Raw genomic sequence first — 12,387 nt, 5'->3', positions numbered from 1 at the left:
AAAGGTTGTTAAGCTCAAAATCTGACAGTGGTGGCCATTTACAAAAAGGATCCAAAGGGGCTCTGGGCAACACTTTGAGGAAGTTGATAAGTCAATGGACGACCAGGAGGCAACAAAGGTAACTCACTTAGACTTTGCTAAGAACTCTTGACAATACTTTAACCGAAGGCTATTAAAGGAGAAAGACCACAAGGTGAATTTAGACTGCCAAGGTAAAGAAATGCCAAACCAAGGAGAAAACAAGGTGCCACCACAAGTCTGAACCACTGGGCAGAGAGAACTGCAGATGAAAAGTCAAAACATAACAGTGGGTGTAGGTAAAATATTTAGGTCAAAATAAACCTACCAATAATAGCATTACATGTTGGATAATTAATGAGTTTTTAAAAGAATACAACTTTTGTTATCTGAAACCTCTGGGAATAGTCTTTATAGAGAAACAAAATTCCCTGAGAACAAGAGATTAAGCTTTAAGTATTAGTGGCAGTGTTTCGTTAAATCTGTTTTTTTTTTTTATTTTTTTTTAATTTTTTTTTAAAACGTTTATTTATTTTTGAGATAGGGAGAGACAGAGCATGAACGGGGGAGGGTCAGAGAGAGAGGGAGACACAGAATCTGAAACAGGCTCCAGGCTCTGAGCAGTCAGCACAGAGCCCGACGCAGGGCTCGAACTCCCGGACTGCAAGATCGTGACCTGAGCCGAAGTCGGACGCTTAACCGACTGAGCCACCCAGGCGCCCCGGTTAAATCTGTTTTTTAAAAATCACCCCCCCCCCTTTTTTAGTTTATTTTATTGGAGGAGGAGGGGCAGAGAGAGAGGGAGAGAGAATCTCAAGCAGGCTCCGTGCATGATCCCACAAATCACAAAATCATGACCTGAACCGAGATCAAGAATCAGATGCTTATTTGACTGAGCCACCCAGGTGACCTGTTAAATCCGGGTGTTTTTTTTTAAGTTTATTTATTTATTTTGAAAGAGAGAGAAAGAAAGCAAGCACGAGCAGGGGAGGGGTAGAGAGAGAGGAAGGGAGAGAATCCCAAGCAGGCTCTGTACTGTCAGCACAGAGCCCAATGCAGGGCTCCGACCCATGAACTGCAAGATCATGACCTGAACCAAAATCAAAAGCCAGACACTTAACTGACTGAGACACTCAGGCACACCTAAATCTGATTTTTAGTTGTCTTTCTCAAATGCACTATCCCCATCTATGGAGAACACTGAACATAAGCTAACATTTCCTAAGTGACTGAGAGCTATCATGATAACAGTGATTATAACAAGATTCACATGGGGCTGCAGATGCATGTGGAACAGCACCTGCTCCTACAAGCAGTCCTGGATGAGGGTTTCATTAAAGATGTTCTGTTGGCTGTGATCAATTAACATGGCTTTCTACAACATCCAACACAAGTAGAACTCCATGAGCCTTTACACACAACGAATGAGTCTCCGTTTCTTGAGCCCAGCTCATGTGCTTGGCAGAGTACAGCACATACAAATGCATGTCTCTGATTCCTGACACATCGTTTCACCAGGCAATGATCAGGGGAGCTGTACGGAGTTGTGATTTTCATTCCAACTCTAGCACTTCTTATCTAAGTGACCCAAGGTAACTGACAAAACCTATCTGAACATTTTGACTTTGTATTTCCTTCTGTAAAAGGTGGACAAAACAGCAAGTGTGTGTATATATATAAATCCACAGAATCTTGCTAATGTCTTAAAATTATGCCAAGGGACGCCTGGGTGGCTTAGTCAGTTGAGCGTCCGACTTTGGCTCAGGTCATGATCTCACAGCTCATGAGTTCGAGCCCCGTCTCGGGCTCTGTGCTGACAGGTTGGAGCCTGGAGCCTGCTTTGGATTCTGTGTCTCCCTCTCTCTCTGCCCCTAACCCACTCGCATCCTATCTCTGTCTCTCTCAAAAATAAATAAACATTAAAAAAATAAAATAAAATAAAATAAAATAAAATAAAATAATAAAACTATGCCAATATTGATTAAGTCTTCTCCCCCAAGTCTCAGTTTTCTCTAATGTAAAAGGATGACCAGATAGTTTTTTTGCAATGTCTGCTCTAGCAATAAAATCTTGTGATCCAAGAACTTCTGCCTGTAGCCATGAGAGATTAATAGGATCTGGATTTACCTTCCTGCCATAAAACAACTAGGAAAATGGACAAATACATGAAACCACTGATTTCATACACTGGACAAGGAGCACAGGACTATAATACCTGAGAGACAGAGGAAACAAAGTGAGCCCTATGACTGCCTGGTTTTCTGCCAAAAGACATATCTCAGACCACGGAACAGGAAAGGACATCCCAGTCATGCAGGTCTAAGTGGAGGAGATAGAAGTAAGAATACAGGAAGTCTAAAGCAGGTGGAAATTCTGAAGAGGAGAGAGCTAAACAAAAAAATCTCCAGAAATCATAGCAAGAGTTCCCTTGAATTTTTGATGAATACTAACACACACTAGTATAGGTGATATTCCAAGAAGTTGGAAAAGAACAACCAGGGAACTGCGTACTGAATAGTTCTCAGAGTTCATATATAGCTGAGAAGAGTCTGAGTTACTCCCAGCCAGAGTGGAAAGCCCTCAAAGCATTCAGTAGAAACCTCAAAAGGGCCATACCTTAGCAGTGGAGTTAAACTATCCCTGTAGCAAAAGCTAATATAGACCTGCCCTAGCAAAGTTTTAAATTAGCTTTGTAAAATTAGCTTTGTAGCTTTCCTGTTTCTGTGGTCTGAGATATGTCTTTTGGCAGAAAACCAGGCAGTCATAGGGCTCACTTTGTTTCTTCCGTCTCTCAGGTATTATAGTCCTGTGTTCCTTGTCAGTGTATGAAATCAGTGGTTTTATATATTTGTCCATTTTCCTAGTTGTTTTATGGCAGGAAGGTAAATCCAGATCATTATTCGCTCAGAAAAAGCATCTGAAAAAATTCCACACTTCTTCATGATAAAAACACTCAACAAACTAGAAATAGAACTTCCTCAACTTGAAAAAGGGCATCTATAAAACACTCACAGCTAACATCATATTTAATGGTAAAAGGCTGAACGTTGTCCCTGAACAGGAACAAAATAAAGATGTCCACTCTCACCACTTCTATCCAGTATTGTCCTGGGGGTTCTAGCCAGGACAATTAGATACGAAAATGAAATAAAAGGCATTCAGATTGTAAAAAAAAAAAAAAAAAAAAAAAAAAAAAAAGTAAAACTATATTTGCAGATGACATAATCTTATATAAAGAAAAAACTAAAAACATTATTAAAACTAAAAAACAAGTGCAGCAAGGTTGCAGGATACAAGATCAACATACAAAAATCAATTGCAATTAGAGTTTCAGTTTTACAAGATGAAAGAGTTCTGAAGGTGGATGGTGGTGATGGTAGTAAAACATTATGAATGTATTCACAAAAACCATTTACTTTTGCTTCCTGGCACTTGTTAGCGTTTTCAATTGTACTTGTAATTTTTTGTTTAATGCTTGTCTATCTCCATGCCAAACTCCATGACAGAAAAACAATGTCTACTCATTCAATCCCTCTAATAGGTCCCTTCAAGGCCTGGCACACAGCAGGCACTCAAAGACTGAATGAATGAATGAACAAACGAACGAATAAACAAATGTCACCATCGTTTGTTTTTATAACAGTACATATAGCCTTGGCTGGCCTAAATCTAGGCTTCCAGACCAGCTTTACACACAGAAGTATTCAGGAAAAGAGAACAGCTTCAGCAGCAAAGATAGAGCCTCTCAGAACTAAGTGAATAAATGCAAGTGAGATCTGAGGATTTTTGCCTCAACCATGTATTTTATCACATAAACATAAATAGTGTTCTGACTGGCTTGGCAATGTTCACAAAAGGCCTTTTCCCAAAATTCCAAGATACATGAAAGAAGCAAATACAAAAACAAATAAATATATAAATAATGAGGACAATGAAGTGCACAGATAAATTTCAGCAATTTAAATCAAAGATAGGAATAGCTGCTGGTGGAAAGGACTGAAGGCAACCACATCCCCCACTAGGTACAAACTGCAAACACAGCAGAAAAGAAAATCTGCAGTAAGGAGTAAGAAATAGAATATTCTTGCTCTCTTGGGGAGTAAACAACTAGTGACATGTCAATTCCAAGACTCCCTAAGGGCATCAATATAAACAATATGGTCATAATAATCTTCTTAATGCACATTATTCTTGGCCCTGAAATATTGAAGGGCTCTTCCCTGTCTCATCAATTCAATACAAACTCTTGAGTCTGGGACTACATATGAAGCCATCTGCTTTCTTCTCCACTTACATTTCCATTCTCTAAATATACTATATTTCTGGGGCACTGGGTGTCTCAGTTGATTAAGCATGCGACTTCAGCTCAGGTCACAATCTCACGGTTTGTGGGTTCAAGCCCCACATCAGGATCTCTGCTATCAGTGTAGAGCCTGCTTCAGATCCTCTGTCCCCTACTCTCTCTCTCTGCCCCTCCCCTGCTCTTACGCGCTCTCTTTCTCTCAAAAATAAACATTTAACATAAACATTTTAGGGGCGCCTGGGTAGCTCAGTCGGTTAAGCGTCCAACTTCGGCTCAGGTCACCATCTCGCGGATCTGTGAGTTTGAGCCCCGCATCGGGATCTGTGCTGACAGCTCAGAGCCTGGAGCCTGCTTTGGATTCTGCGTCTCCCTCTCTCTCTGCCCCTCCCCCACTCATGCTCTGTCTCTCTGTCAAAAATAAAATAAACATTAAAAAAATTTTTAAATAAACATTTTAAAAAACTAAAAAAAAATACTCTATTTCTTTTTTTTTTTTTTAACGTTTATTTATTATTGAGACACAGAAAGACACAGAGCATAAGGAGGGGAAGAGCTGAGAGATGGAGAGACACAGAATCTGAAGCAGGCTCCAGGCCCTGAGCTGTCAGCACAGAGCCCGATGTGGGGCTCAAACTCACAAACCACGAGATCATGACCTGACCCAAAGCCAGACGCTTAACCGATTGAGCCACCCAGGTGCCCCCCAAAATACTCTATTTCTACTGAACCCTATTACTGCTGTTCCTCATTTTCTTCTGTGCTTTGCTTTCTTCTATCTGAAATGACCTTCCCTTACCAACTACTCTTGGCATTTACAAACGTCCATTCCCATCACTTCCAGGCCTTCCATATTTAAAATCTCTGCCTAAAGTAACCTCCCAGCAAGTGCCCATGATGCTTTCATTTTCTTAGAGCATGTTTCACTTTTTTGCCTTCTAAATTTCCACATACCTGCCAAGACTCATGGAGAGTTCTTTGGGGGCCTGAAGAAAAAATTATCTGTACTTCCCATTCCCATGCCAACAAAGTGCAAAACAGCTAAATATCTTCACAGAGGAGTTTTATTGAAAAGCCATATGGTCCATCATCAGCTCCTTTCTGGACAACTGGCCAGCCCCCACCTATCACTACTTCTACTTGTTATAAATTATTTGAGGGTTAGGATTGTGTGCACACCTAGACCCAACTGTCAAAAGAAAAAAGATACCCAGAGCAGGCACAGCTAGAAGTCAGTACCCAAGCAACAATACCCTGAATTCAAGTTTCCACATAGCAGAAAACAAGAGCACAATGTCACACCATCATTTCTGTTTCATGGGTTTTTTGGTTAATTTGTAAAATATCACTATCTTAGAATCAAAAGAATAATGTCCCCTTTTATGCTTGCAGAGTTAGCAGGAAAAAGTAAATAAAATCCAACAACAGTGAAACTATAAACATGCACAAGGTCTCTTGCTAATGCTATCTACCATAACTAAGTATAATCCTTTGAAAAAAGCTGGGCAGTAAACATCAAGACCTATCCACATTTAACACAAGAATGTAATTCAAAATTAGACAAAATTCTAAGTGTATAAACGCACAATTTTACAAGGGAAAAACTAGACAGCCTAAACAGAGAAATCCTTAATTTTGATCTGTCAATAGAAAATATGACATGCAGCCATTAAAATAATAAATATGGGCTATTTTTGAAAAAAGCAATAAAGTGGAGTGCCTGTGTGGCTCAGATGTTTAAGCGTCTGGCTCAGCTTATGATTTCACAGTTCTTGAGTTCGAGCCCCGCTTCAGGCTCTGTGTCTCCCTCTCTCTCTGCCCCTCCCCTGCTCATGCTCTGTCTCTCTCTCAAAAATAAATATTAAAAAAAATTAAAAGAAAAAAAGAAAAAAGCGGGGCACCTGGGTGGCTCAGTCGGTTAAGCGTCCGACTTCGGCTCAGATCATGATCTTGTGGTTTGTGAGTTCAAGCTCCACATTGGGCTCTGTGCTGACAGCTCAGAGCCTGCAGCCTGCTTCGAATTCTGTGTCTCCCTTTCTCTCTGCCCCTCCCCTGCTCATTCTCTGCCTCTGTCTCTCAAAAATAAATGTTAAAAAAAATTTTTTTAAATCAAAAAGCAATAAAATGAATATAGCTAAAGACTAAAAAGGAGGCCTAAGAAATTAAAAAGCTAAAGGGTTAGTGTTATGGGCTGAATTATGTCCCCCTAAAATTCATATACTGAAGTCCTCATCTCAGGCACCTCAAAATGTGACTGTTAATTTGGAACTAGGGTCTTTATTAACACAAGGTGATTAGGGTGGGCCACTCCTATCAATCTGGCTGGTGTTCTTATAAAAAGAGATTAGGATACAGACAGGTACAAGGGAAGACTATGCGAAGACACCAAAAGACAGCCACCTACATGCCAAAAAGAAAGGCTTCAAAAGAAACCTTCATCTTGGATGTCTAGCCTCCAGAACAGTGAGAAAATAAATTTCAGTTGTTTAAATCAATGTGGTACTATGTTATGGCAGCCCTAGCAAACTAGTATAGTTAATGTGGCATGATTACAGGTAAAGACTTTTTCTTCTTCCAATTTCTTCTTAAAATATTTTACAGCTGGTTTAACAATAGTTCTAACATCATGAATTCCCTCTACTGATGCTAATTTTCTCTTCTCTTATCCTATACATGGTTGTTTTGAACATAACTTCACAAAAGAAAAGGAGCGAGGATAGAAATTTTCAGCCTCATGATGCTGAAAAAATGCCAATACCATGATTTTTACTCCATGGCAAACCACTCTAAAGGAGTGGGTAACTATGAACTCCAGAAAGCCCAGTGTCCTGAGCATCAGGACATACATTCCTCCAAACAGAGATAAGAATTAACCAGCTCATCTTCTGGAGCACAACTGTCCACCAGGGAGGGGTCTGGCCTGTCCCTAATGCTGCAGTGCTATTTAAACACCACACTGAGTTAGCTAAGACACCTCCAGATTCTGGCAGTCTAACTGAAGAAAAGAGAGGCTATTTTAGGACATGGAAAAAGATTCTGATCAAAGCCTCCTGAGGGTGGGAAGAGAGATGGAAGGGCAAGGAATGCTGCCTACTTTTCAGCTCTGCTGGGAACTCTCCATGTCCCAGGGTTCGGGTCCATTAGTATGATACAGGCCAGGTAAGAAAAGGCAGGAACAGGGGCGCCTGGGTGGCGCAGTCGGTTAAGCGTCCGACTTCAGCCAGGTCACGATCTCGCGGTCTGTGAGTTCAAGCCCCGAGTCAGGCTCTGGGCTGATGGCTCGGAGCCTGTTTCTGATTCTGTGTCTCCCTCTCTTTCTGCCCCTCCCCCGTTCATGCTCTGTCTCTCTCTGTCCCAAAAATAAATAAAAAGCGTTGAAAAAAAAATTAAAAAAAAAAAAAAAAAAAAAAAAAAAGAAAAGGCAGGAACAGCTCACCCATATCCTGGATACGAGGAGTACAACCAGGCAGATCCAGGCAGAAGCTTCTTGGCAGGGGTGGCTTAATAACATTCTTAAGACAGATGAGAAAGAGGAAAGCAGAGCAAGACTAGCAGGCAAAAAGAAATCAGAGAGAGGGAGACTGGAAGCCAACCATACATGGAGAGTCCAGTGTAGACAAGACTCTCTTCTTGTCTATTTTGTTCCTCCACCTTTCTCCCAAAGGGAGATGGCTGAGGACTGCATGGGACGTGATCCCTCTAGGACACAGATGGTGTCCTCAGAGGCAACCTGCAATCCTGAGAGTGGGCCTCAGGGCTATGGCTCTAGTCTTAGGCGCAGCCTAGCAGCAAAAGGTCAAAGCTTAGATATGGATAAGAGAATAGACACCCAGGAGTCTTGGGTTTGACTATCTGAATATGGCAGGAGTCTGGTCACCAGACCTGCGTTACAACAGTAGTTAGGGGGACTTGCAGCAAGTCTGACTTGATGCTGATCACCTGGGCAACCTCATTAAAACTGTTTCTTATTGGGGCACCTGGGTGGCTCAGTCAGTTGAGCGTCTGACTTCAGCTCAGGTCATGATCTTGCAGTTTGTGGATTCGAGCCCCACGTTGGGCTCTGTGCTGACAGCTCAGAGCCTGGAGCCTACTTTGGATTCTGTATCACCGCCTCTCTCACTCTCTGCCCCTCCCTTGCTTGCTCTCTGTATCTCCCCAAAATAAAATAAAAACATTAAAAAAAAACAACAAAACCTGTTTCTTATTGACCTGGCCTACAGGTCAATATTAATTAGCAGTAGATGCTCAACAAATGCTTTCTGAATGAAACAGTGAATTAAATAATTAAAAGAGAAGTAAAATCTACTTAGTAGCAATAGGCTAGGTTTCACAGCCTAGACTTGATGTAGGTGAGTGGGGTGAATAAACACCACTGTGGCATGTAGATAGACAAAGATAAGGAAAGTTATGTCATTAATGTGCCCCAAGTGCCATAAAACTATGTCAGGGCTGCCTGAATTACCAATGTCTAAAGTGAGATGTCAGGTCTAACTCATAAAACTTAGCCTTCCTCAGCTCAACCCTATCTGGACCAAGACCCATTAAGTCCTCTGCCTTCTCTTGGGTGGGGGGGAGGAAGAGAAAAAAAACAGAAACAAAAAAATGAGAGAGGTTTTTCAACATTCATCTCCCCACTTAAGTCCCCACCTTCATTATCCTGGTGGGTACTGAGAAATTCCTTTACTCTTAAGAACCTCAAGAAGATTTCCCTAGGAACACTGAAGGCTTATTGTCCATCGGTTTAAAGTCGTGGAATGTAGTAAGCAGCCATATGTTATAGGACTAAATAGTAACAACGACCCTCAGCATAATCAAGTCTTAAGATCCCAGATAAGAAAAGAAGAATCTACATATATGTGACGGAATCAGCCACCTACAGAAGCCTTCTCTAGGAAAGAAGTTATTTCAAGGTCCCCAAGACCACTCACACATATATAATCATACTCGTAGCTAAATTTTATTACAGTAAATTATATTACAGTGAATTTATCAGCAAGAGAAAAGGGCAGGTGGAATCTGGAGAAAACTGTGCATGGGCTTCTTCATGTTCTCTCCTTCCTGTAAAGGTATACACTAAGCATGCTCCCTTCTACAGCAGCAAACAATGTAGTGACCTGTGTGCTACATCTGTACCTAGGGAAGTCTAACAGAGACACAGCAGCCAAGGTTTTTATTGATAGACACAAGCACTGTCTGCCTAGCAACCATTAAAATCCCTAATTCCAAGAAAGAAAGAAGGTGTTCAATATAAATCACATTAATTATACGAAGAGTCTAGGCACAGTGAACCACTCTTATCAATTAGGAAATGGAGGGAACAGTTCAAGTGCTAAGTTCCCAGATGTGAACCCAGGACTGACCTTGCAAGCAATCCCTTCTGCAGCCTCAGGCTTGCTCAGTTAACTCTTTTCAGATTTGTAAATGTTGCCAATGAGAATGAAGTATCTCCCAAACTAAGAGATGGTATTGGGGAGCTGACAATCTAAAAACTGCATTTTTTTAAAATGTTTATTTATTTATTTGGGGGGGGGGGAGCACATGGGAGGAGCAGGAGAGAGGAAAGACAGAATTCCAAGCAGATCCCATGATGTCAGTACAGAATCCAATGCAAGGCTTGAACCCATGAACCTGATCCAAACCAACCCATGAACCTGAGATCATGACCTGAGCCAAAACCAAGAGTCAGACACTTAACCAACTGAGCTTCCCAGGCATCCCTAAAAGCTGTATTAATTAGTTATAAAATATATTGTAATTTTGATGACTGAAGCAGTTACTATAAAATACAAAGCTAACAGCGTTGTAATTACAGAATGTTCTTGTAATTATCCAAAAAGGCCGAAGAAGGCCAGTTGAGCTTAAGGTGCATTTCTCAGAATTACTGAGTGGGAATAGGTCCCCTGCTAGAACTGCAGGACTGGGCTTTTTGTTTTTTTGGTTTTTTTGATTCTTATGTTTATTTCTTTTTGAGAGAGAGAGAGAGAGAGAGAGAGGGAATCCAGAGCAGGATTCACGCTGCCAGTGCAAAGCCCAATGTGGGGCTCGAACCCATGAGCCATAAGATCATAACCTGAACAGGTCGGACGCTCAACTGATGAGCCACCCAGGCGCCCCTGCAGGACTGTCTTCTTAAAGATCACCCACTCCCCTGCAATCTCTTCTCTCTTCTTCAAGTCCAGCAAGCAAACTTCTGATAGGATTTTTGGTCCTCCTACCAAGAAGAGAATGTGCTGACTAGCTGGCATGAATTTTATTTGATAAGCCAGCACCGTGGTCCATCAGTCAGGCTCATCCAATGATAACAGTTCTTAATCATTAGGTATCCATGTGCCTGCCTTTATTTGTGTCATTTTGTTGATCCTCATAATACTCTTAACTAATACTGTCCTTATATTTTGAAGAGAAACCAAAGGATCATACTGGGGAACTGACCTACCCAGAGTCACACTCATGTATGCAAACGATACAGGATTTAAGTCAGGTAGTCCTATCTCTAGAACTCATATTCTTTCCATTTTATTGAATTCCTCCTTCAGTCAGAAGTCAGGTTGGCATCAGTCTCCCAGGACCTGCTCACCCTGCGGTAAGTGAGAAATCAGGTTTAAGAACCCACAAAGCCAAGGAAGGAGTAGGTCACTATGACAGAGTGCCTAACACAGCATTTCAACTTCACCACTCACCAGAGCCACAAAACGACCCTGAACTGCTAGCAGCAGGCAGGTCTCCAGTCTCCCTACTCTTAGACAACAGATCTCTTTCCATCTGCCAGGAAGATGTGTGAAAAAAGAATCCCATCCCTTCAGTGCTAATACACTTTAATGAGTCTCATCACACCATGGGGGGCGGAAAGAAAGCTGACATTTACTGTTCACCTATTCTGCCCAGGCACTTTATGCTTTGAACTCATTTACTCCTCAAGAACCACTTCATTTCACACATAAGGAAACAGGCTCTGAGAATTGAAGTAACTAGCCCAAGAGGACAAACAGTGACAGTGCGGGCACCAAACAGGTCTGACTCTGATATCTCTGTTCCTTCCAACATCTGAGCCACACCTTTGAGTCGCCTTTCACCTTTCTCCCAAGGAACAGATACCCCCAGCATAAGTTGTCCTTTCTCCTCTGAAGGAATCCTGGGTTGTTCTCTGCCTATGACAGTTCATTACCCCTTCCTGGCCACTGTCCCTTCTTCACACACCATCTTTTACCCAGTCTAACGCTCCCTCTAGACTTCACGGAAAAACAATGCGCGGATTTGCATTTTAGAAAGCACTTTCAGATTTAGAAAGCACTTTCAGATTTACCATTCCACTTGCCCTTCACAATGATGTGAAGTGGGGAAAGCAGGTGAAAGCAACTCCATTTTATGAGAAAGAAATCTCTCCAAGGTCACGGAATAAAAAGCAGAGGAAGTCGGGAGCAGAGCCCCAGGTTTTGACCCTGGTCGTTTGCTCTTCTCACTGCTTCTCACTGCCTGCCGCCCCTGCCCCTGCGATGTCACAAGGTGCCCCCTCGGCTCAAACCCCAAACCCTGGCCAGTAGCTCAAGTCCCTCGTCCGCCACCCACCCGCAACGTCCCTACCTGCCCAAGTCCCTCCAATCTTCTCTCTTCACCAGCGCTCTTCACCAGGCCCATGGGCCTCCTCACCCCGCCGGCTCCCTCCCATCACATATCCCCTCCAGTCACAGGAAGCTCGAGACCCTCTCTCGATCTCCCATAGACCCTCGCCCCGCCTCCTCGCTTCGCCACCCTAGACCGCTTCTCCTGTCAGCTCGCGGCCCAGGCGGCCAAGGCTACCTTCTCCAACGATGCCGGTCTCTGCACGGCCAGGGAGCGGGCCAATGATAGGACCGTATTGAAATAGAAGCCCCGTGAAGCGCCGGAGCCGGAGCCAGAGCTGCCGCCGCTGCCGCCGCCGCCGCCGCCTCCTCCTCCTCCTCCCCGGGCCACGGCCGCCGCCATCATCGCGCGCGCGGCGGCGCTGCCGGCTGGCCTCCCGCACCCGCCTGCGAGCGACAGAACTCACGGCGCAGGCGCGGCGGCATCCGGCTTTCCCGCCACGTGACCTC

General features: G+C 43.0%; 1 protein-coding gene across 1 annotated transcript in view; it reads right to left on the bottom strand.

The window, feature by feature from the left end:
* The window catches only part of PI4KA (phosphatidylinositol 4-kinase alpha), a 113,718-nt gene extending 101,357 nt beyond the window's left edge, over positions 1-12,361 (bottom strand). Inside the window, exon 1 of the mRNA XM_078435488.2 lies at positions 12,116-12,361. Coding sequence (XP_078291614.1) covers positions 12,116-12,283 — 168 coding nt within the window. The 5' untranslated portion in view covers positions 12,284-12,361. The remainder of the gene's footprint in view (positions 1-12,115) is intronic.
* Positions 12,362-12,387: the final 26 nt, after the last annotated feature.

This window comes from Panthera onca, chromosome D3 (genome assembly GCF_046562875.1).
Source record: "Panthera onca isolate mPanOnc1 chromosome D3, mPanOnc1 haplotype 2, whole genome shotgun sequence".
Classification (NCBI taxonomy): Eukaryota; Metazoa; Chordata; class Mammalia; order Carnivora; family Felidae; genus Panthera; species Panthera onca.
The sequence above is the reverse complement of the archived record's forward strand: the minus strand, read 5'-3'. Positions and strand labels throughout refer to the sequence as shown.